Source organism: Thalassophryne amazonica, chromosome 15 (assembly GCF_902500255.1).
Source record: "Thalassophryne amazonica chromosome 15, fThaAma1.1, whole genome shotgun sequence".
Taxonomy (NCBI): domain Eukaryota; kingdom Metazoa; phylum Chordata; class Actinopteri; order Batrachoidiformes; family Batrachoididae; genus Thalassophryne; species Thalassophryne amazonica.
The window spans coordinates 13708218-13735008 of NC_047117.1; the positions used below are offsets into that span (position 1 = coordinate 13708218).

The 26791-nt window shown below is 41.6% G+C and overlaps 1 protein-coding gene across 3 annotated transcripts in view; it reads right to left on the reverse strand.

The window, feature by feature from the left end:
- grin2ab (glutamate receptor, ionotropic, N-methyl D-aspartate 2A, b) overlaps window positions 1-26791 on the reverse strand; it is a 320679-nt gene that overhangs the window by 45796 nt on the left and 248092 nt on the right. For all 3 annotated transcript variants that reach the window (XM_034187352.1, XM_034187350.1, XM_034187351.1), the window contains 3 exons: window positions 20565-20770; window positions 12018-12132; window positions 11707-11909 (listed from right to left, as the gene is read on the reverse strand). In XM_034187352.1, the coding sequence (XP_034043243.1) occupies window positions 11707-11909; window positions 12018-12132; window positions 20565-20770 (524 nt within the window). The remainder of the gene's footprint in view (window positions 1-11706; window positions 11910-12017; window positions 12133-20564; window positions 20771-26791) is intronic.

The window sequence follows — 26791 nt, forward strand, 5'->3', positions numbered from 1 at the left end:
CAAGGTTCTGTGCTAGGACCAATTTTATTCACTTTATACATGCTTCCCTTGGGCAGTATTATTAGACGGTATTGCTTAAATTTTCATTGTTACGCAGATGATACCCAGCTTTATCTATCCATGAAGCCAGAGGATACGCACCAATTAGCTAAACTGCAGGATTGTCTTACAGACATAAAGACATGGATGACCTCTAATTTCCTGCTTTTAAACGCAGATAAAACTGAAGTTATTGTACTTGGCCCCACAAATCTTAGAAGCATGGTGTCTAACCAGATCGTTACTCTGGATGGCATTTCCCTGATCTCTAGTAATACTGTGAGAAATCTTGGAGTTATTTTTGATCAGGATATGTCATTCAAAGCGCATATTAAACAAATATGTAGGACTGCCTTTTTGCATTTACGCAATATCTCTAAAATCAGAAAGGTCTTGTCTCAGAGTGATGCTGAAAAACTAATTCATGCATTTATTTCCTCTAGGCTGGACTATTGTAATTCATTATTATCAGGTTGTCCTAAAAGTTCCCTAAAAAGCCTTCAGTTGGTTCAGAATGCTGCAGCTAGAGTACTGACGGGGACTAGCAGGAGAGAGCATATCTCACCCGTGTTGGCCTCCCTTCATTGGCTTCCTGTTAATGCTAGAATAGAATTTAAAATTCTTCTTCTTACTTATAAGGTTTTGAATAATCAGGTCCCATCTTATCTTAGGGACCTTGTAGTACCATATTACCCCATTAGAGCGCTTTGCTCTCAGACTGCGGGCTTACTTGTAGTTCCTAGGGTTTGTAAGAGTAGAATGGGAGGCAGAGCCTTCAGCTTTCAGGCTCCTCTTCTGTGGAACCAGCTCCCAATTCAGATCAGGGAGACAGATACCCTCTCTACTTTTAAGATTAGGCTTAAAACTTTCCTTTTTTCGCTAAGGCTTATAGTTAGGGCTGGATCGGGTGACCCTGGACCATCCCTTGGTTATGTTGCTTTAGACGTAGACTGTGTTTCATAATTATTGTATGGCCTTGCCTTGCAATGTGGAGCGCCTTGGGGCAACTGTTTGTTGTGATTTGGCGCTATACAAGAAAAAAGTTGATTGATTGATTGATGTTTGGCTTATATTTGTCCTGCCCAGGTCATGCTGGTCTTGTCCATGTTCCACCTCTTTAAACTCCATATTACATAAGAGAATGGGCATGGGTGGTCTTCAACCATAAAATGTCTAATTGGAAGCAGCTGTACAAACCACTTGGCCACTATATTTTCCATATAAGGTCATTAAAAAATAATAGCTGCAAAGTGAATTTTAGGTTTTCTTGTTTATGTTAGATTTTCTGTGGTTTACAGGTTAACGCACATATACGTACGTCCACATGTTAATCAGTGCTTCATCACTATGACCTAAAAGGTTGTTGACCACAGATGTAGCATTACTCTAAAACTAACATTAAAGTCCTCGACAAACATTTACTTTTTATTAGTAAAAACCCCAGGTGGCTTCTCTTGCCGAGAAGGTGCCACAGAGAAAGGCGTTTTCCTGCTGTCCTCTCTGTTGCAGCCGTACTGAACGCCGGCACAGTGGAGAAGATGCTTTCAGTGCACCAACATAGTGAGGATGTATGAAGTCATGATCACCAAGCAAGCTGGATTCTAACCACATCTGCGTCCAGCCCTCGATGAATCCTGCTCAAATACAGCCCCCCCCCCAAGCATACATATAAGTCCTGAAACCGGGAAAATTTTTCCGCTGAATGAGGGTCTTTCAGTTGCCAGTAGAAATGTGACGCTGTCTGTCCATCAGACACGAGACACTGATGGGTGAAGTGATACTTGCCCTTAGACAAATTGTTTCAATCTAGTCAGTTTACTCAATCAGTCATTGTGTGACAACACCATGACGATGGATCAATGATGTCAGTGATGTCACATTTCTATCTGATGCCTCCAACTCCATCACTTCTTCAGTTGTGATCCTGAGGATCTGGTTGGACGTTTGGAACAAAATTCCATTAATTTCTGGGTAATAATTTGGGGCTGTTGAAGAAATCTGCATCTGACTGACATCTCCTCCAGGAGGAGTAACAGACGTTATGGAATATGGAGATGATCATTGGCACTGATGGGCCTCAGGGCTTACATAGGACTTCTTCATCCACAACATGCCCGTGTATAATGAACCAGGTAAATCCATAACCTTTTACTTCTACTGCCCATGTGTGCCATCAGACTGCTGGTCCTCTAAATAGCAGAGTGTGGTTGGACATGCCCCAAATGGATTGCAATATGTACTTCAGACCAAGCCCCTAAGACCACCATTGTACCTTACATGCATGAAGTATTACTTTAAAGTTCAGATAGTGACCTCTAGAGGTTCTCAGATATTTTCCACAGGACACAGCAACAAGATTTAGAGTAAACCTCAACTGTAGTTTATACAAATCAGACACCATCAGGGGACAGATCAATAGATCAAGTAAAAACAAAAACTCATTCCCTAAAACCACACTTAAGCTAAGTGACAGATAAAACCTGATGATAGTATTAACATCGATTGATTTTCATTACACCTTTCCAACAAACAGAATTCAGGATGGTTGGATGCACATTGCACCGTACACATGCATGGACATGGTACAACACAGCTGGGCACCTGAAAGATAAAATAAAAAGATGTTCTAAAGAGTTAAAGTTATCCACAGCACTCAGACCTCTGAAGAAATGCTGATAAATCTCTGGTGACGTGACAGGATGAACTTTTCAAGCATGGTGGCTGATGACTACAGGGATGAGAATCCTATCGGTTTTCTGCTGTGTTTCCTTTCTTTGAGTCTTTTTAAGTTTTTCTTCCCAACAGCCTTTAAAAAGTGAGGATGTTTGGCTCTGCTACATAAAGGAAATAGATCTTCAGTGACAGTACAGATGATTTTTTCCATAATCGCCACAGTTACCTGAGTTTATCGTATTTTCCATCAGACCCTAATGACCGCCATGAACAATTTAACCCTCCTAAAGACGTTTACATTAATCTGTTGCTATTAGACTTCAGTTTGCCATGAACTGACTAACCAGAAGCACAATTCAGTGCTAAAGCAAGTGAAAAATAAATCTGAAGAAATGTTTTGCGTTACTGAGCTCAGATGTGGGCTAAATTGTAGAAAATATCCAGAATAAATGATGCTGCCTTATTTTGCCGTCATGCTGAAATGTCCATATATACCAGATAATTGGGGCAAAAATCCAAGATGTCAGAGGGTCCAAGGGAAATTTCTTTACGCACATCTAAACCTTGCTTTTACTGAGGATTTGAGGAGCATTTGAGGAATGCCTGGGAAATATTTCAGCCACTTTCAAGACGTCTACAAAGAGAAAAATGCATGAACATATTTGACGTGTTGCTATTAATAAGAAGAAAAACACATTTTATCCTCCAGCTGATTTGTATATATTGACAGACAGGTAAAGTCATAATGCACATCACAAATGCCTGAACACAATCTGTAGTTGATAAAATATACATTTTATACAAAAAAATAATAATTTGAATCATAAATTATAAACCTGATTTAAGCAATCGTGATGCTCCAAATAATTTCACAAAACTAGACAAATTATCAGCCCCCGTCATATGAGATGCTTGCATGTATTATACTGTATATTCATGGCAGTAAATACTTTATGATAATGTAGCTTAAATAACAAAGTGGTCAACTTCTGCTTATCCATATAACTGACAAATGTGTTTCGAAAAAGTAAAGTCTAATTATCTCCCTTTGAAGGCATCGAACCAGAGCTGCTTTTGTTAATACAGATGATGTGTTACCACTGTGTGACGTTTCATTGAAATTCATGAAGTGGTTTAGGAATACTTGTGCTTCCAATGTCAATACCAGGATGCATCAAATCAATTCAAAAGTCTAATTATCTTCCCTTGTAGACCTTGGACCAATATTATTTTCCTTTATGCATATCTTCACATGGTGTGGTACCACTGAGTGAATGGTCAAAATTCCTAAATGGATAATGTAATATTTTTGTTCAGCCCCTTGAAGTAAAGCTAACAGTTGAAACGAGAAGTAGATCTGGCTCCACCTACCTATGGACCTCATTGCATGGCACATGATGCAGAGATGGTGTACAATGTAGTACTTTACTATTTATAAAGTGAACTGAAGTGAGATAGGTTGGATATTTTTTTTTTTTTTGAGTACTAACTGATCTGCATCAACATCTCGAAGCACGCCAGTGGAGCACAGCCACGAACGGACTCTAAGGTGAAACAGTGAAGCAGCAATATGGAGTTTTGTGTTTTTACCGTTTTGTTTAGTGGTTGTTTTCAGTTTTGCTTTGTAACCCACTCATGTAACTCGCATCTCATTATTGTGTTGTTTAAGTACCACAGTACACTGCATTCAACTTTACGCATATCTTCACATGGTTCTTCCCAAGTGCAGGACCAAGAGACTGAAAAACTCCTTTGTCCCTCAGACCCCAGACTGTACAACTCCTCAACTGGGGGGAGGAGGAGTAACAGGAAGACAAGGGACGGGAAGGAGAGGAATAGTAGTAGCCAGTAAGACAGTAGCGAGCAGTATTTCTGGTATTTATACTCAACAAAAATATAAACGCAACACTTTTGGTTTTGCTCCCATTTTGTATGAGATGAACTCAAAGATCTAAAACTTTTTCCACATACACAATATCACCATTTCCCTCAAATATTGTTCACAAACCAGTCGAAATCTGTGATAGTGAGCACTTCTCCTTTGCTGAGATAATCCATCCCACCTCACAGGTGTGCCATATCAAGATGCTGATTAGACACCATGATTAGTGCACAGGTGTGCCTTAGACTGCCCACAATAAAAGGCCACTCTGAAAGGTGCAGTTTTGTTTTATTGGGGGGGATACCAGTCAGTATCTGGTGTGACCACTATTTGCCTCATGCAGTGCAACACATCTCCTTTGCATCATCCGTGAAGAGAACACCTCTCCAACGTGCCAAATGCCAGCGAATGTGAGCATTTGCCCACTCAAGTCGGTTACGATGACAAACTGGAGTCAGGTCGAGACCCAGATGAGGACGACGAGCATGCAGATGAGCTTCCCTGAGATGGTTTCTGACAGTTTGTGCAGAAATTCTTTGGTTATGCAAACCGATTGTTTCAGCAGCTGTCCGAGTGGCTGGTCTCAGACGATCTTGGAGGTGAACATGCTGTATGTGGAGGTCCTGGGCTGGTGTGGTTACACGTGGTCTGCGGTTGTGAGGCTGGTTGGATGTACTGCCAAATTCTCTGAAACGACTTTGGAGACGGCTTATGGTAGAGACATGAACATTCAATACATGAGCAACAGCTCTGGTTGACATTCCTGCTGTCAGCATGCCAATTGCACGCTCCCTCAAATCTTGCGACATCTGTGACATTGTGCTGTGTGATAAAACTGCACCTTTCAGAGTGGCCTTTTATTGTGGGCAGTCTAAGGCACACCTGTGCACTAATCATGGTGTCTAATCAGCATCTTGATATGGCACACCTGTGAGGTGGGATGGATTATCTCAGCAAAGGAGAAGTGCTCACTATCACAGATTTCGACTGGTTTGTGAACAATATTTGAGGGAAATGGTGATATTGTGTATGTGGAAAAAGTTTTAGATCTTTGAGTTCATCTCATACAAAATGGGAGCAAAACCAAAAGTGTTGCGTTTATATTTTTGTTGAGTGTATATTTGTTTATACATCCTGCAAATTACTTTTTATGTTTACTTTTGATACTCTGTGTGCTTCTTACCCTGTGTGGTGCTATACAATGCTGCTGAAACCTGAGGAAGTCTTCCCAAGGGATTAATAAAATTCTATCTAATCTAATCTAATCTAGGTTTCTGTTGCTCTGTGGTGCAATCACATTGTTCTTCCACACAATACCAAACCTCCTTGTTCGACCAGCGTTTCTGCGACACGGAAGCTGGGCATGAAAACTACAATTGTGTTGGGTGGAAATGATCAGTAACACTTTGCACCTGCTGGATGGTAGGCCCCTAAAATTTTACTAAATTGGGATATTCAGAAGAAAGCTGCATTTACTGATGAATTTTGCAGTCACGACCACACTGACTATTGGGATGCCACAGACAGAAGAGTCACGGGCAGGTGAAGCAATGACAAAGCTGCCGCAGGGACACGAAAACTCAATGACAGGTTGTAGCAGAGTGCAGACCACAGGCGGGCGTGTAAGACCAGGCCGTAGCCTGCAGATATGGGCAGGTGAATCCTCCAGGAGCCTTCAGCGCCAGGACCGGAATTCAGAATTTGATGTGAACAGCTATGGGCAGTCAGGAGGGAGGGACAGGGGGAGCACAGGGAGGCGATAAAGGAGAACTTGGGCAGGTTCACGACAGGACTTGCTGCAGCAGTCTGCACGGATTTCACAGCTGAACAGAACACATCAGGAGTTCAGCTCGCTGGGAGTTACAGCAGTCCAGATGGGAGAGAACAAATAGCAAAAAACACCTCTTTAATTTCTGTCTCCAGGTAAAACTCTGGCTTTTTTAGGTTTTGTTTTTAATTTATCGGCTGTTTCATGGAACAGAGACTCTGGGCATGAGTAAACACGACGGCAGACATGGCAGAGGTAACCAAGAAGGTACCTTTCATCTGTGTTCTCCGGTGAGAGCTTGCACAATGTAGGCACTCTAAAAAAAAAAAAAAATAACACACGAATAAGAAGAACAAACACGCTGAACGACAGGTGACAGCAACAGAAAACAAGTGATGCGGATCGCTGACAAAACCGATCATCAGCTTCAGACCAAATGACAGATGTGGTAACTTCTCTAATCTGATTTGGAAGACCGTTTTGTTGTTCTGCTTGTGAAACACTGCGTGAACACGGCCTGAACAAAGGGGTCTTCAGCTCAGCGAAGTAATGCAGCTCTCTTTCATTGGCACAAGTTTCATATGCGTTTGTGGAAGGAGTGGTCCCGCCCTGTCGTTGGATTTTCATTGTCTGGAAATGGCGGAATGATTTGGGGTTTTTTTCCATCAGAATTTTTTCAGAGGCTGTTAGAGACTGGCACCTGGAAACCATTAGAAAATTTATCTGGCTTTCTGTGAAAATTTTACGAGCTTCACAGAGAATAAGGTCTATTAGCTTTAAGGACCCCTTTAAGGATGCTCAGCGTGCTGCACTCCGAACTGCGACGACGCGGCACAAGCCACCAGACCATTTCTAAGCTGATGGCTCTGAGGATACGAGACCATCGTGTGCTCTTTCTCTGGTTATCACAAGAGCTGGACATCAGCCATTTTCCGGCAGATTTCACTTTTACAAGAGATTTTGTCATGGAAAGCCGCGCGGAGGCTTCGCGCGTCACGACCGATTCGCTTTGGAAGCGAGACAAAGGAACACCTCCGTTTCGGCGTGTCAGATGACAAGTCTGGACATGTCTATCTCGGCTTTCAGTGCTTACCAGTCCAGTAAGTATCAGTGAAATTGTGGAGAGCTGGACATGTCCAAAATTGGTCTGGTGGCTTGTGCTTGTGTCACGTCGTCGCAGTTCAGAGCGTGGCGCGCTGAGCATCCTTAAAGGGGTCCTTAAAGCTGTACTAATAGACCTTATTCTCTGTGAGGCCCGTAAAATTTTCACCGAAAGCCAGATAAATTTTTCGAATGGTTTCCAGGTGCCAGTCTCTAACAGCTTCTGAAAAAATTCTGATGGAAAAAAACCCCCAAATCATTCCGCCATTTCCAGACAATGAAAATCCGACGACGGGGCGGGATCACTCCTTCCACAAGGCGTGCTCACAGGCGAATGACGTCACTGACAGGCATGGAAAAACTCACGCATGCACACAAGTGTTCAAGCTTGTCTGACGTGAAAACATATGAATCAAATCCATATAGTTTAAAATACTTTATGGACAGACCTCGTACCATTGTCAGCTGGATGTCTTCTATTTTCAAATAAATCCTTATTGTGTGAGAAAAATCCCTCAGTGATTAAAATTGAAATCACATCACTATCTTTCAATGAGAATCCCAGACTGACACACTGTAGCCACAGCTGTAAGCACTGATGTTACAGGACTGTGAGATATTCTCTAACTTCTAGGATTGGATCAGGGATCAGGGAGACAGACACCCTCTCTACTTTTAAGATTAGGCTTAAAACTTTCCTTTTTGCTAAAGCTTATAGTTAGGGCTGGATCAGGTGACCCTGAACCATCCCTTAGTTATGCTGCTATAGACTTAGACTGCTGGGGGGTTCCCATGATGCACTGAGTGTTTCTTTCTCCTTTTGCTCTGTATGCACCACTCTGCATTTAATCATTAGTGATTGATCTCTGCTCCCCTCCACAGCATGTCTTTTTCCTGGTTCTCTCCCTCAGCCCCAACCAGTCCCAGCAGAAGACTGCCCCTCCCTGAGCCTGGTTCTGCTGGAGGTTTCTTCCTGTTAAAAGGGAGTTTTTCCTTCCCACTGTCGCCAAGTGCTTGCTCACAGGGGGTCGTTTTGACCGTTGGGGTTTTTACGTAATTATTGTATGGCCTTGCCTTACAATATAAAGCGCCTTGGGGCAACTATTTGTTGTGATTTGGCGCTATATAAATAAAATTGATTGATTGATTGGCGATGAGTGATGGATGGTCTCAAGGGACAATTAAAACTATAGCTAAGAAGTTGTAGTTTCAGAAAGCAGTCAAGCAAAGTGTCATGTCCAGCCGGGGTCTAGGCCTTGATCGTTATTTTGCCTCTACCTTTGGCTCACCTCCGGTCCTAGCTTTGATGTATTAGTTATTTTTTGTCATCATGTGGTTGTTTTCTTGAGCCATTATCCAGTTCCATTCTAGTTTTGTACTGCTGGTTTGTGTTTGCATTATTGATCATTGTTTATCACTTGTTTGTTTTGCCTTCTGTAGTTTGTTTTATAGCTTGTTTACCACCTTGTTTTCCTAGTTTAGTTTTGCTTAAGTATTTATGTTCCATTTTCAGTCCTCATGTTCATACCCTGTTCTTGGTTATGTTATTCTGCCCTCAGTTTTTATTTTATTTTTGTCCATAGTTCTCAGTTTCCCTCACGCCCAGTTAATTAGGTTCATTCCACGCCATGCACCTGCCATTATGTTTTTTCCCTCACTTTGATTCAGTCTGTTTTGTTTCCATTCACTCACGCTCTTGCACCAGCTCACGTGTTCTTTGTCTATTACATCACGCACTTTGCACACTCCCTTCCTCACTGTCTTGCCCCATCTATACTCTTTGTTCACTAGCCACGCCCACTTTCCTTCTCCTCACGTGCACCTTGTTAACACTTGCTTCAAGGATTCAAAGGATTCAAAAGAAGTTTATTGTCATATGCACATAAGAACATGTTCCCTGCACAATGAAATGTGTTTACTGCATTTTTACCCATCCTAATTGCCAGTTAGGAGCAGAGGTCGCCTTTTGTGGCGCCCGGGGACCCAGCTCCAGATGTATATCCCTGCCCTAGGTCACGAGCAGGGCTGAGCAAACCTTGACCGGCCTCATGACACACGTAACAAACAACAACACACATAAGCCGGTCCGGTACATGAACACATATAAAAGCACACACATGGAAAGAATTGGGAAAAGAAAAACCTCCATTGCTGCTGCATTAAACTCCCGCAGCACCACTGGAGAGCAAAAGAAAAAAACCCATAGCACAGAAAAACAGTCATAACAAAAACAAAAAAACAATCACAACAGACGACAGACAACAGCCGAGACTTGAATGTGTCCAGTGTCCAGACAGACAGCCTGGAAAGGCTGCCCTTGAGGCGCCAACGACAGGCCTTATCTGTCCATCCTGGGGGGGATCCCAGTCCTGAATCAGTCCACCAGAGTCTCAAGGTCCCACAGTCAACATCTCCGGACTGGGAAGGGAGGGAGGGAGGGGAAGACAAAGAGGCGGGGGAGACGAGGAGCGAGGTTATCAGGAGTGTTCTTCAGGGGGAGGATTTTATCCCAGCAGCCGTGAAGGACAGCTGGTGTTTGGAAACCAAATAGATATCCATATTAACAGACGCCTGGCAGATTCCACAGTCTGAAACTTCAGAGTGGCTCCCAAATACATCTGAATAGAGGAGATGTGGTCTTACTGATGATCAAAGCGGTTTTCCAGTGCAGCCATTCTCCCCGAGATGGATTCCAACGTGCGGTTGACACCCTCCGACTGAGCTGACACTGCCCTTCCAATCGAATCAATCATGTGGGGCAGCCTGGACAGGCCAATTAATGCCACCTCCACCTTCTTAATTTTCCGGTAAACCAGTGCTATGACCACTCCACACAGCAGAAACCCGGTCACCACAGCTCCAAATAAGTAAACATCTTCAACATCCTCCACAGACATGTACAGTCACATGACTTGCCACCTCCACCAGCTGCTTATTTAATCTCCTCCCAGCCACCACTCCTTTGCCAGTTTGTTGTCACTTCTTGCACACATCCCAGCCCTTTGTTCTCAGTCCTGTTTTTTGCCAAGCCGTGTACTGATTATTGTTCTATTCTCCTTGACCACGCTTTTTTGCCTCGTCTTTTATTACTGTGTTTGCTCGTGCCTTGACCCCTGCTTGAACATGACTGCGTTTTTGTCTGACCCCAATTGTACCTCTGCTCCACTGCTTGACCAATTGTGCACCGAACCTAAGCCTGAAATAAAGACCATGTTTTTCCAACTCCAACGCCAAGTCTGGGAGTCTGCATGTCCAGGCGCTATGGTTGTTGGGCAGTCGCCGGCCCTGACACAAAGTCTCTGTGATGTTATTGATTTATTAATTACTTTATCCTAATTTGATCATGTTAATAAACTGGAAGGGCAAGACACATTTAATCCATTTATTTGTTCACTTTTTACAGGGTTCATACCAAAGCTTTCCCACAAAGACGTATTACATACATAAATTGTGGTTTAATAATCAGAACAATCACCTTTCTGACAGGACACAAATGCAAATTTGGAAAATTTGTGAAAATGTAGCACTAACAACAAACCACACAATCAAGACAGCAGGACTGGTGGTTAAGCAGCGAACTTGAGACCAGAGGATCTTCAGATCCAGTCCCTGTCTATCCAGAAATCACTAAGGGCACTTGAGCAAGGTCCTTAATCCCCAAGTTGCTCCTGGTATGTAGTGAGCGCCTTACATGGCAGCACCCTGACATCAGTGTGTGTGTGAATGCGAGGCATTACTGTAAAGCACTTTGAGCTTCTGATAAAGATGGAAAAGCACTATGTAAATGTAGCCCATTTACCATTTGGTCCATATTGACATGATGGCATCACACAGTTGCCTATTCAACCAGTCTGCCTGTTCTTCTCTGACATCAACAAGGCATTTTTTTGTCCCCACAACTGCTGCTCACTGGATATCTTCTATTTTTTGTTCCATTCTCTGTAAACCCTAGAGATGTTTGTATGTGAAAATCCCAGTAGATCGGCACTTTCTGAAATACTCTGACCGGCCCATCTGGCACCAACAACCATGCCATGTACAAAGTCACTTAAATCCCTTTCTTCTCCATTCTGATGATCAGTTTGAACTTCAGCAGGCCAAAATGCATTGAGGTGCTGCCCTGTGATTGGCTGATTCGTGTTCACAAGCAATTGAACAGGTGTACCTAATAAAATGGCTGGTAAATGTACAGGCAGTGGGTTTTTTCCACCGCTGTGCAGAACATGAACATGTGAATACTTACGTCTTGATATGCTTGCGGCAGGGCACAGAGTTTCTCATGCAGGTTCCCGTCAGGATGTCCACGTTGTCGACAATAACAAAAGGCTTCTCCTCCAGAGTTACGATGGAAAGATGGTTTTCATCTGCATCCTCATCCCCGTGTGAGTTATACCTCGGCCACACCGGGAACATCAACGTCAATGTCCCGTTCTCCCAACGGCCCATCTGCGCACACAAGGAGATGCACGAAAAAAAATGAATAAGTCAGAAACGCAATAATCAAAGTGTGATGTTTCATTTTTTAATCTCCCTCCTTGTTGTGTTTGTCTTTACCTTCTCCCACTTCCTTTCACTATTCAGGACGATGACAACTAATTTCGGGTTCGCCTGGTATCCATCTGGAGTAAAGGATAAATCTCGTCCCTCATTCCACACATGCATCATGTGCCTGAAACAAACAAACAAAAAAAGGAAACAACTGTTTGCTTTTGTGTGTGAGCACTGCAGCAAAGCAGATACGAATTAGAAATCACGCCAAGAAAGTCCTCTTCAAATCAGTGCTGTCTGCACCCACTGGATGTGCACAAGTGTGCGCGTGTGTCTCTGTGTGCATTAGTGTGCGTGTGGGATGGAGAAGAGTCAGAAGCCAAATATTTCACCCATCAGCATTCTTCAATGATTTTCTCTAAGTTACCGCTGCAACCGTGCTGCTCTCGCTCTGCTGCTCGCCGTTCATCCGCCTGTGCACACACATTGGTACACTGAAACATTTACATGCTCAAAGAGAGGCAAATGAAGCAGCTTCACACACCATGATGTGGGATTAAAAATACACTCGTGCTGGTAAAACAATTTTCTCAGAGTGAGGATCTTCTAAGTGTTAAGACGCGGATAATAGCACGAATTCCTGGCGGAGAGAGCAGAGCTGTCAAAGGAAGTTTACCGAAAAGACCATATCACAAGAGGGACAGCAGCTGCACGTAACAGACAACGCGTTTCGTCTTTGATGCCATGTGTTCCGTTTTATTAGGGGTTAGTTTGATTTGTTTTGACACCGTGTCAAACACAGTTGGTCAGAAGATGCTGCCTGACATGAATATCATCTGACTAAGACAGAATGCTTGAAAAGCCACGTATCTTCAGCTTGACATCTGCTTTACAACATTTACTAATTTGGAACATTTTTTTCTACTTTGAGAGACACTAAGGGTTTTTTTTTTTTTTGCCATGAAAAGTCTCTCTTCCATTTTATGTAAACAGACTTTTAAAATGATTAAGTTGCAGTCTGCATTCCAAGATTCTCATGGACAGAGGGGATAAAATAGCGCAGTTTTTAAATTGAGCGACATACTACAGAGTGCCATGAAGGACTGTACAATAAAGTACAACATGATAAAATTCATCTTACTGTTCCAAAGGGACTCAGAAGCTCATGCAGCAGCTTAGATTCAAACTCTCAATGCACAATTATATCAGCATTAATGGAATGACTGTTGGAACGGTGCAGGACACCAAGTTTCTTGGTGTAAAGACAGACGACAACTTCTGAGAACATTACAGTTCTGATCAAATTCAGGCTAATGTTGAATTAGGATACACTCAGATTTGTCTAATATTCACTGACAGCCCCCCGCCCCACCAACACACACACACACACACACACACACACACACACACACACACACACACACACACACACACACACACACACTTACACGAAACACCACTGACAGTGAAAGACTTTGCATAATAAAATAATTATTTTGATACGAAAAAAAGACAAATGTTTTGCATAAACATGAATATTATGACAAGAAATCTGTGCTGTTTTATTGCTTTTTAAGGTGCATTCTGAAATTAAACACCAGGAGACACAAGCAGTATTAAATGAGTCTAGTGCACAAAGAATTAATCAACTATTCCATTCACTGACTAATAAAATAAATCAACATTTTTTTGGAAATGATGTGCTTAGGAATGAAACTTTGGCTAATCGCTCACTCACTCATCTGCAACATGGGGGGGCGCCTATCCCAGCAGCCATAGGGAGTGAGGTGGGGTACACCCTAGACAGGATGCCAGTCTGTTGTAGGACCTTTGACCAATCACTTAATCAAAAAGATAATTAAGATGTGAACTGACAGTGTAAATAACACAACACGCTGCTGTTGCACAGTGATAATATATATTTTTAATGCTTTTAAAATGATTTGAAAAGAGAAGTGTGCTGCACTCACACAGAGTACAGAAAAGGTCCCTATGTGCCCAGCATGCACCTGCTGCAGGAAGACCAAACGGCTGTGCTGAGGGTACGCTTGCTCAGCAAATGCAAAGAACCAAAACACAGCGACGACGCTCAAACAGGCAACAGTTCCGCACGACACAATTCGACCTGCACATGTTGCTATAGATAACAAAGCCACTGCCTTTTTTCATATGTCAAGATAAATATACATTTTTGTGCTTGAAAATTCTTCATGGTGCAGCAGGTGATGCCCTTGTCACAACGCATTGCCACGGCTGAATACTTATAGCGTAAAAACACTGTTGCAGTCTATTCTGGGAAACTGCTGTCATCTCCTGTTTCAGGTTTGTTGCCATTTTTTGAAGAGAGATTTTGATCAGATCAGATGGGTCTGGTCTGTTTTTGAGGCATATGAAACAGGCAGATTGTCATCTTGTTATCAGATCAAATATCAATCCGCATTTTGCGCCTAAATTAAAAACCTGAAAAAATGATCTGGATTAACTACAGTTTCAACAGGGTGGGCATGTCAGAAATGCTAAAAACATACATCACTGTGTCCTTAGACAAGACACTTCACCTGCATTATTTTAGTCCACCCAGCTGTAAATGGGTGCTTGCCTTGGTTGGGAAAGTAAGCTGAATCGAACCAGCGTCCTGTCCATCTACAGTTGTAGACTCTCATCTGATTCACAAACTAGAAGACGGAGACGAGCACCAACATTTTGCACCTTTTAATATGTGGAGATGCTTCTACTATAATTACTTTTGGTTGGTATTGTTTTGCAACTTTTTAAAATTTGAATGAAGGAGGAAGGACTCGGGGCATGTCTTTTAACGGAAAACAGTAGGCGTGTCACAATAGGCCGATGTTACAAACTGAATGTGCATGCTCAGCGGTGCGTAAATCTGCCATGACTATGCGTGAAGTCCCAGTTCTGCTATTGGGTTGGAGGGCAAAGTCTTAGTCAAAGATTGTGACAGTACGAGGTCTGTTAGAAAAGTATCCGACCTTTTATTTTTTTCAAAAACCCGATGGATTTGAATCACGTGTGCTTGCATGAGCAAACCTTGAACCTTTGTGCGCATGCATGAATTTTTTCACGCCTGTTGATTGCATCATTTGCTTGTAAGCAGCCTTTGTGTAAGGATGGGTGTCGTCTCTCATTGTGCTGGGACATGCTCACCTCGTCCACAATTTCTTGGATAGTCACACGACTGAAAAGCCACCAAAAGCCGTCTGAATCTTCCGAATGGTGGAAGAGGTGGGCATCATTTTTCGGAGTCCAGCATGTCCTGTGAGACGTCAATACGAAGGCGCTTTTGCTCTGCCATCAGCTTCGTCCCGATGAATTTCGCTGCAACTCTTTTCATGGCAAAATCTTCTGTCACAGTGGAATGTACCGAAAAAGTGCTGATGTCCACCTCTTCCGCAATTTCTCGGATAGTCACACGACGTTCCCACATCACCACAGCGTTCATTTTGGAAATGATCTGGTCATTTCAGCATGTTGATGGCCGCCCGGAGCATGGCTCGCTCTCCACCATTGTGCGGCCGTCTTTAAACTAGTTGTACCGCTCCTTAATCTGTGTGATGCCCATAGGATCGTCACCAAAAGCCGTCTTAATAATCCGAATGGTTTCCACCTGGCTGTTGCCCAGTTTCTGGCAAAATTTGATGCAGTCGCGCTGCTCCAGTCGTTCCGCCATTTCCTTGCAAAGAAAAAATGACTAGAGACGACACCCATCCTCACACAAAGGCTGCTTACAAGCAAATGACGTAATCGACAGGCATGAAAAAATTCACGCATGCGCACTAAGGTTCAAGATTGGCTCATGCAAGCACACGTGATTCAAATCCATCAGGTTTTTGCAAAAAATAAAAAGGTCGGATACTTTTCTAACAGACCTTGTATAGTATGACGCATGTGTTACCAACCAGAAAGATCGTATTGTTCCGACTGTTGCATCTGGGACACGTTTAAAGGACTTTGTTCACCCTAGTTAAGGACATTTGCAGCAGTGTTATCCATAGATTCAGCCATATTCACGTAGTTTATGTGATGCGATGATAGTTTAAGTTTATTGCATGTCCAAGAACAGTTTACTTAACGTGATGCACCCCAAGGGGTCCCACGTAAGCGACTTCCGGAGTACTTATCACACAAAAAATTAGATAACAGTCTAGTCAGAATATGAACTCCAAATCGATTTCAAAGTCAAAGAGATGACCAGCTCCATACATTAGAGGTGGGCGGATCGATCCTAATATCGATACCAACGCTGGTATTGATATTGAACGATCCTCGTGTAAAAAGATCGATACTCAAGCTTTTTTTCTCTCCCGCACGCACTGACTGCTGCGCACGCAGATTCATCAAAGTCTACTGTCTGTCTGTAAGAGCAGCGCTGCGCTGTGTCACACAACATGGAGCAGCGCACCCTTGTATTGTGGTTTGTCAGCCCTCTACCTCAGGAGATTTTGTTTTAAGTTGGGTTGAGTGATATTTTTTTAAACAATTGATTGTGATAATAAAGTATTTTGTTGTCACATACAATGTTTGGCGAAATTCTATCCTAGGTCTTTTGGATCCTTTGGATCTATAACGCTTAAATATGAAAATGTATCGGTATCGATATTGGCGATACTGGGCCTGTATTTACTTGGTATTGGATCAATACCAAAATTCCCGGTATTGCCCACCTCTACCATACATGTACCCCTGAAATAAATCTAAATGTACTATGAGTAGATCAAAGGAAGTGTGTTCAATCTCTCATAAAAGTTCAATGGCCAGCGTGAAACTGCAGGCGGTAGAACAGATAAATGTACCTGTTTGTACTTCAAGTTCATTTCATTTGTTACTGTTTGATACTGTTTGATACTCAAAGCGAGAAAGATATGCTATATTTATACTATGCTAATAGCAGCTGGCCTCTCCTTCTGGACCTCTATTCTGCTGCATCAGAGAAGCAATTATTTTTTTTAATGAAATATGCATTTGAAGGTAAGCGATGCCACATTTGCTTTATTTTAATTCATCATGAAAAACGAAGATCTACATTAAACAAAGAATTGCACTGAATTAAATCCCTCCACTGTTCCTGATTTATATTGTAGCCTATGTATCTAGATGAGAATTGTATTATTTTGAAGAAGGAAGCACACCCCTTAAAAATATATAGGCAACAGCTTCGGGTGCTGCATGGTTTTTTTTTTAATGATACAATGCTTTTACATCTTACCAGTGTGAGAACCCAACATAGTGAAGCTGAGGCTGAGATATTAATTCCTGTCAGGTAAGAATGACAGAGAATCCAGCTGGTGCTGATAATGTGTTAAGTGGCAGATTATGTTGTCGTATTCCTCTCCAATTCCGTTGTTTATATGCACACTGCGGCAAGATTGTATCTCGACTAATGTATGCAGAATTCAGATCACAGCCTCAACACTTCCAATTCGGGGTTGGAAAAATCCAACCTGTCAGTTTGTATCAGAAAAAAATGACTGCAGGTACTTTGACAAATATGCAAATTATATCTAGTAGTGAGACAAATGAGGTACCTCGTAGCTGTGAGGAAAAACAAAACTACTCTAAAAAAAAAAAAAGGGTTTGTTCCCCTTTTGACAGTGATCAAATGCAATATTGTATACACTCTGATATATACTACAATGAGCTGATAAGACACTCAGAATATTATATGAGGCATAAATTGTGTCAGGCTCTCATAATAACGATTCCCATGTTATGCAAACAGATGTGCACAGCCTGGCAGTCAGTTTTAACCAGTTTTCTGAAGCTGTAGTTTTTTTGTCATTCAGTCAAGATGCTCCAAAGAACAGAAACATCAACAGAACAAAACAGTGGATTTATGTTGTTCCAGTATTTCACCAAAAACACCCAACACTTTATGACAGCCTTCACACGGGTTCTGTGAGTGCTGCACAAAGCAGGAGCAGAATCTATGACTTCTTCCAAGTGAATAGCGGTGTTCCTCAGGGATGCGAGTTATCAGTTATCAGTTATCTGTAATAAAGATACATTTTTTAGCAGTTTATTGGTTTAGCGTCATAAAAGATAAGTTTTCAGTTATCGGATTAATGGTCATCGAAGCTAACTTTTTGGTTCGCTGTGGCCACCAGTGGTACCATGAGAGGGATTCAACATTCTTGCAAGTGGCCGCCAACTATAGTCACAATTCCCAAACATTATGACCATGTCTAAAAAGTCCAGGGAAGCAGTTGTTTCTGGTCTGAATTTTAATCACCATGTGCTGGTTCAGTTTTGTTTTATCAGCTTCAATCTACTGAAAGAATTATATTCTCAAAGTTCTTCTATGTGTTGTGAAAGTGTAGGAACACAGACCCACAACAGGGGGCGCAAATGAACGGACAATAGAGGTAGCCAAATAACAACACTTTACTGTTGTGACAAAAAGCACAACAAACACAACAGATTACAACAACAGACAAGAAGTCAATTCACACAATGTGTCACGTGGGCAGGCTCGAAGATAAGAGACGTCTGTCCAAAGCAGAACCGGAACCACACGATTTCCTCCGCCACCGAACCCCGGGAATACTGGAGCCGCCAAGTCCCGAACTCCCAGGTGGCCACTGCCTCCGCGTGTCGGATCTGGTACTGCTGGCGAGGAACAAAAACAGTTAAAGGTGGGTGCGTGTGCACCCAGCAACCCATATGGCGGGAAAACCACCTCCTCCTCTCGTCGGAATGTCTGCTATTTCACGCACAAAAGTAACAAAGTGTTAATGTTGACAAAAGACAACACAGTCGGCTGAGAACAGTACCTTCAAGGTAGAGCGATATCTCGGCAAAGAGGTGGAGATGTCGTCCTGCTGATATACCACTGCTGATCAGATGATTGGCGATAAGTGACAGCTGTCACGCCGGCTGCTCCTGTGAGGCGGCAGCGCCCTCTGGTGCCTGGAGCCCGCACTCCAGACAGGGCGCCCTCTGGTGGTGATGGGCCAGCAGTACCTCCTCTTCAGCGGCCCACACAACACTATGTGCTTTTTTCTCACCCTGCTTTGATCATTACAGTGGAGTTTTCCCTGTCTTAATCAAAAAACCTTCGGTGGACTCCAGTTAGTGCAAAACTCTGCTGACACGAATGTAACAGTATCTAAGAAGGGACCATATAGTACCTGTTTGGCCATCCAGTTTGGTTGACAGTTCACTTTTAAGGTTTTATTTTAAAGAATTGTATTATCTGGAACCTAGTTATCACTCGCAGTTTATGATGATCAAACATTGTCCTTCTAGTCACACCTGTTTTCCTTCTTTCTTTTTATAAGCACAAGACAGGATATGTCGGGATCCACTTGGACAGTTTCATTCATACTCCACGGCATAACATTAACATGACGGTTGAAAGCAAATGTCAACCAAGGTCATTGAATAGTTAAAAAAAATCACTTTTTTTCAATAAATTTGAAACACAAAGATGCCAAAAAATGTTTCAAGTACATACGAATCAGCAAACAGAACACAATTTGCTGATCTAAATGTGGCTTCATGATGACATCACGAAATTATGTCATGTGACACATAAAAAAAATCACATTTTCTGCAGTAAATTTAAAAAAGAGCATTATCTGTAAAGTCGTGATGATGTCATAATGATGTCATGTACCACTCAGCATATGACAATTGTATAGGTTTTTCTGATTTTATTCTCAGATGTTTTTTCATCTTTTTACTGCCTGTATCTTTAACTACAGTACTTTCTGGAGGATAGGTCCCACAAGAGTATAAGTCACACCTTTTTTCTGTATGTGGAACTTACTTTTAAACACAGTGTTTCAATGTGGGTGTGTTTAACAACAGACAGCAACTTTTTAGTGTAGCACATGTGCACACCACAGCCTGTGCTGCTACTTAGCATAAGAACTTTTAAATTTCAAAAATAAGCAAGACTGACAAATACGTGTGCGATGGACAACATACTGGATGTTATTTTGCACAGTGTGGACAAACTTAAATTGTATTATCATTTATTTGTAATGTTGTTTTTCTTTGAATCTTTTTGAAATGTGGAAGCACAAAAGTAGCATCAATTCAAAAACAAAGAGAAACAATGAGTCACTTAACATCTGAACAATTACATTATTCATGTGCAACAGAAAAAAAGACAAGAAAATTGTATAAAAATGACTATTTTGTTCTGTTAAAATGTGTTATTATTGTTACTGTAACTGTGCACGTACCACCCACAAGATAAAGCCAACAAACTCCTTTAATCCTGATTTAATGACATTGAGTCCATTCAGCTGACGGAAGCTGCAACATACAGACACGCCAAGTACATGTGTGCATGCACACACAGTCATTAGCAGGCTCTGGTTAACAAAAGGGCGAGGTGCTAAAGCGGTGGAATGAGCTAATAAAACTGAGCAAACATGTACACAACATCTAATTGTGTCAGATGTCATTAGACATCACAGAGTTTCACACTGCTGCCATCTGTGTTTCATCTTTCTTCTAACCCCTCTTATTAGTGCATTAAAGGACTTATGTAAGCCTGCTCAGCAGCCAGCTACAAAGACAGACTCATACAACTTGCAAACCCTTGATCAAATCACACTTTTTCTTTGCGGATGCAGACATACAGACCTGCGGAGGGCGCTCGGCGGGAGTTTGCCGGGGCTCCTGTCCAATGCCGTGCTGTAGCAGCTGCCCTGGGCCTCGGGCAGCTCCCCTTTCTCCCGCAGCATGGAGGTGGCTGCAGAGGAAATGATGCTCACGCCGTCACGCACCCGCGTTTCCAACGGATACTCCCAGTCGTCATAGGATACCGAGATCATACCCAGTGGAAACACCTGACAGGATAAAATATGGATCAGAATTTAATTACATTTTTTCTTTTAAGGTCAGATTATAAACACACGTTAATTGGGATGTAAGCATGTGCAGTAGGGTGATAATCGATAATCACTGCAACAAAACTATGAGAGTTTTTGACCATCATCAAACATTAGAACATTGCAATCGCAAGACTGCCACAACTTCACTCTGTGATCAAAACTGAAAAAGGATTTCCAAGAAATATATAGAAAACAATCTATAACTCTCTCCCACGCCACAGATAAGAAACGGGAAGACTTAGAATGTTATACTGACGGTTGCTGCAGCAGACTTGTTGTCATGGTGTCTGAAGGACGGACTTCCGCCTTCAGATGGAGACATTCAAACAATTATGTAATCCTTCCACGGACACATTCATTTCCAGACCTCCCAGGTGAGTCCCAGTAACACAGGCATGTTCCTTTTCCATAGTACTTAGTATTTTTGTTCTGTTTTATTTATTTATTTTGCCTAAACTTGTTTTTGTACATTAACTTTTATGACATTTATTAAAGCTACAATGTGTAGGATGAAGTGGTGTTTATTAGCAGAAATGGAATATAGTTTTATTGGTATATAAGTCCTTGAAACAACAAATCAGTATGATTTCACTAATCTGAGAATGAGTCCATCATATCTACATGGGAGCGGACCTTCTCATGGAGGCCACCAAACTCCACCGCCATGTTGATACAGTAGCCCAAAGGAGACACACTTACTCCACCTTTCACTTTTTGCAAACATGGTCGTACGAAGAATCACTGGTTGCTTCCCTACACGCTGCCTACTGGCTGCTCCCTCATGTTTGTGAAATGGAGGCTCATACATATTGTTTGTCACATGAGAACACAAGAGAGCCAGAATTGCCATCGCCAAAGAAGTGAAAGCATGAAGGGAAACAAAATGATGACTGGCGAGTCTGTAATCTGCAATCTCATCACTAAATAACAATGGGGCAGCGCATCTCGTTTGAACCCCTGCGTGATATCCCGGGGACAGCCTGCCATTGCGTAAGACAAACACAGCATCACTTCACACAGAAAGATGGTGTATTGTTTTGTTTTCAGCTGCAGTCACCAAAGCAGTTATGAAAAGTGCAGTTTTTTTTTTCATTTTCCACACTCACAGAAATATTTAACCCTGACTTTTAAGATTTACTTTTTAGATAATTTTAATGTAAACCTACCAAATAAACCTTACATGATGCATATTCATTAATCCTATTTATTTGAAATGCATAATCCTGAGCTTTATGTATTTAGCATTAATAAAATATAATTACTCTAAATCAATAATAATGACAGTATTTATTTAAAATACATAAAGTATATTGTTTGAATTGCATAATAATTATGTTACCTATATAATTATTATGCAATTCAGATAATATACTTTATGTATTTTAAATAAATACTGTCATTATTATTGATTTAGAGTAATTATATTTTATTAATACTAAATACATAAAGCTGAGGATTATGCATTTCAAATAAATAGGATTTATTACAGTAATGAATATGCATCATGTATGGTTTATTTGGTAGGTTTGTATTAAAATTATCTTAAAAAGTACATGGGAATTTGTCATGTAATAAAATTACATAAATCTTAAAAGTTAGGGTTAAATATTTCTGTGAGTGCAGTGGAGAAGTGAACATGAGGCAAATGGGAGAAGTTGTGTCAGTAAGTTTTGCCTACACACATAACCAGAGTAGGTGCGGTCTGTTACTGCATAACCACCTCGACATGTTCAAGCTCCGCCGCAACACATTTTCACTTTCCACCACATCTAAACTTTGTCTTTGCATTTTCATTGAATTTGCTGTGTAATTTCTCCAAAAACGCAGAGAAAGTCCCATGTTTCTGACAGGGACAGACTAATGAATGTCCTCGGAAGTATATTTTTTTGCATCATATGCTCTTTCATTTAACACCTTTTTTGGCCACCCTCAAACAAGACTACAGTGTCCAATGAAATCCTGCACATTGTAGCTTTAAATGGACAATTCTGGACTGTGATTAGACACACGTTTAGATTCGGGGAGTTACGTACTTTAGGACAAATCTGGATCTAAGATTTTTTTCCCCTGCACTTTCTTTATTATTGTGATATAAAAGGAATTTTGGGTTTAATAAAACCACCCCTCAACATAATGAGTAAAACACAGAGCCGGCTGTCATCACAACTGAAATAAAGCACCTCTTAAACATCAGCAGATCATTAGTGTGACTGCTGCACAGTAAATTTCTTTCTCGCATATCTTTCTGACTGTTTGTCAGATCGATCTCAGCTTTCAGATTTGGCTTGCGCATGGAACGATGATGTGCATCCGTTATTATGAAAATTTAGAGGATTAATTTTCAAAACCTTTATTTTGATATTAAACCTTTATTTTGACATCGTAACATTAGTACTTCCAATATGGCACCCTCTGTCAGTCCTGCAAAACCTCCATTTGTATACAGCTTTCCGTCAGAAGTTGTTTCCATGTTTCATTTATTTCTTCATATAAATCTGCTAAATTAATATCTAAATATGTATTTTATGGATTTATTTTGACATGAAATATGCTCCTCTCAGAAGGTAACCCTGTGATTAAAAATAAGTGCACCCTTTCTTCTTCTATGGTGTGTAATGGCAGCCAGCATCCTTATTGGTGCCACCTTCTGCATCAGTCCGTTATTGCAGTAAAAAAAATCCTCTCTTTGAGTCCAGTGTCTTTCAAGTATTTAAAAAGCCAACACTTCCCCCTCTTACTTGACCTTATGGATAAAATACTTCCTACAGAAACTTCTTCCAGGCCTTACAATTGATTTCCTTCAGTTTTTATTCTTTAATGGATAAACCATTCAAAATTGACCAGATACACTTTGTAAAATAAAACATTTTGAGGGAAAATGAAAGCACTGTACTAAATACTGTACAGGTATATTCATTGGTTATGATTTTTATTATTTATATTATAAGAGGTGGCATTTGAAAGTGCATTCTGGTGATGGCATTTCACAACACTTTATTTAATTCAGTTGGTCTGGTGGTGGTATTTGGTATTAATATGCGTTATTGATTTGGTGATGGACTTGTTTTTTTTAATTAAATTTTTTTAGTTCCCAATTTTCTATAGGAATACAACCTTCCTACGGGCGCTGCACTAGTTATATTAATGGACCACTGAAGAAGCCTGTGGCCCAGTATATCCATTGAGTAAAATTTCAGTATTATTTCATTTGTATATTTGCACCACTAGTACTAATTAGCAGGTTGCAATACTTTGGTGATGTTAGCTACATTGCTGGTGTTGTGGTTCTTGAGGATGACAGATTTTAACACCTGCAAACAAGTCAAGTGTTATCGGAACCAAGTCCAGTCTGCAAAAATGTGCATGAATCAAACACCTGAACCACATTCCATAGCATGCTAGCCTTAGCATGGAGATAGGAGGACATGTTCTGGCTTCATTCAATCCGCCCAGGTCACCCAGGTGTTGCCCACGCGCCACGTTTTTACTCATTTATGGGTTCACCAGGAGTTACATGGAGTCAAGCACTGCCAAGATGGTGACATATGAAGCCGCCCAATTTGAGCTTCAAACTAACTTTTCATAAATCCCATGAGTGACTTCACAGAGGGTTTGACCAGTACAGTCAATGCTGCCATTCCACGCACGCTCATCACGTACTGCGCGGAGGGCACCAAGTCCATAGGGGGAACCAAAAAAATCAGCGGATAAAAGTACAAAAACGCGTGCCTGTCTCCACTCTCTCCTATGAATGAAACAGATAAGCAGCAGAGGTTTTTTTTTTTAAATCTGGAGTCGATCTGTCAGTGTGATTTGGGGTAAACACGTTTTCCAGTGCGCCTGTTAAACTTTTATTCTTCACAAAGTGGTGATCTCTGTGCCTCTTCTACCTCAGACTTCTTTCCCTCTCTCTCTTTGCACAAACCGAAAAGACTTTTGTGTTTTTCTCCGCATTAAGGGAAACTGCTTAAACTTTCGACGTTAAAAAAATAAATAAATAAGAAGATCGGATTGCATTTTTCCCTCCTTCAAACATTTTGGAGGTGATGTCATCGCGCTGTGTTTGGAGGGCACATGGAGAACTACAGCAGCCAGGGGGTAACCAGTGGCTGAGGATCGCCGGGAAGTTTGGAAAATCAGGTGCAAAGTGCAGCTGTCAGACACTGTTAGTCCGTGTCACCCACAGGAGCCAGTGTGGATGCACAGTCATGACAAACATGCTGGCACGCTGCCTTGCGCAGCCCCCAGAGCTCCCGTCTCCAGCCCGCAGTTTCCTCCATCAGCGAGCTCACATCCAACAGCGCTGCCCTGACCCTGCCCCACGGGGAGTAAATCTGACTCCTACTCCTGTCTGCGTGAGGACAGACCCGCAACTTTGTTCTTTTCCTCATAAGAGTTAATTTTGGAGACTTTATGCACTGGATTACGCACAAGATTAGGCATCTGTCCACACGGGGAGGGATCGTCTCTTAAGTGTGGGCGCATTTTCACCTGTTCCTCTCCCTGTCATGGATGCACAGCACCTAAAAGCACTGACTTCTCCCCTTTGCTCCCCTGCCAACACCGTGCCTGCTGGAGTCTCCACCATGTTCTGGACAGATGTCCGAGGTTGAGATTGAGAGGTTGAGATTAACCCTCTGGGGTCTGAGGGCCTTTTTTGGACAGTTCACTCGCCTGGCAGAAATGTTTTATTATTGCTGTTAACAGCTCTCCCTGCATCCCACAATAAAGTTTTATGTCTCTTTTTTTCAGGACAACCTGTACTTTCAGAATAGATATGTTTTTGTTGTGTTTTATAAGTGTAATAAAGGTTTACAATCAAAAATAAGCAAGGAAAAAATAAAGCAAAAAATTATTTTCCACAAATATGCAAAACACACAGCAAACTATAATAAACAACTGTTTTGACACTTTATAAAGGTAATTTGAGGTCTTGTGTGACAGACTGGACAACAAAAAGGTTCAAATAATAAACACAAATGCACATTTTGAACAATATATACAAAATGGTCTGTGCGTTTTGTTGTCCATTGATATGGTAAACAGGGCTTTACGCAGAGAAAGCAACAGAGTTATCCAGTAACATTCACATGCAAACTAGTGGAGCAATCCTGATAGTTACACACTCTTTGTCTGAGCACGTGAGATTGTCATCAGAGTCTCTCCGTGTGCTCCTGCTTTCACTGATTGCTGTGTGTAATGGCGCAGGGCGCACTGAGTATGTACTAATAGTATGTACTCATTGGAGCACCCAGGGGGCTATTCAAATGGGCCAACTAGTAACATATCACTCCTGAAAACGATCTTTGGCTTTTCACGTGAGGTAAATCTGACCTACAATTGGATGGTGAACCAATTCCGATTGGACACTCACATTGCACACGTCATCACACAGCTTCTATGAGCAGTACAAAGATGGCCGATGGCTGGCTCGAAAGTCTGCGGAGTTAACTTTTCGGCAAAAAAGAGTAAGTTTCTATCTCCTATCATTCAAAAGTTATTTACAATTTAGTAAAGCTTGGTCTTAGCCGTCGTATACGATGGCGTTGGCCCCAGAGAGTTAATAAATGCAAATTTCTTCAGTAAGTAATGTACATTATGTACAACCCCTGGCAATAATTATGGAATCACCGGCCTCGGAGGATGTTCATTCAGTTGTTTAATTTTGTAGAAAAAAAAGCAGATCACAGACATGACACAAAACTAAAGTCATTTCAAATGGAAACTTTCTGGCTTTAAGAAACACTATAGGAAATCAGGAAAAAAAATTGTGGCAGTCAGTAACGGTTACTTTTTTAGACCAAGCAGAGGGAAAAAAATATGGACTCACTCAATTCTAAGGAATAAATTATGGAATCACCCTGTAAATTTTCATCCCCAAAACTAACACCTGCATCAAATCAGATCTGCTCGTTAGTCTGCATCTAAAAAGGAGTGATCACACCTTGGAGAGCTGTTGCACCAAGTGGACTGACA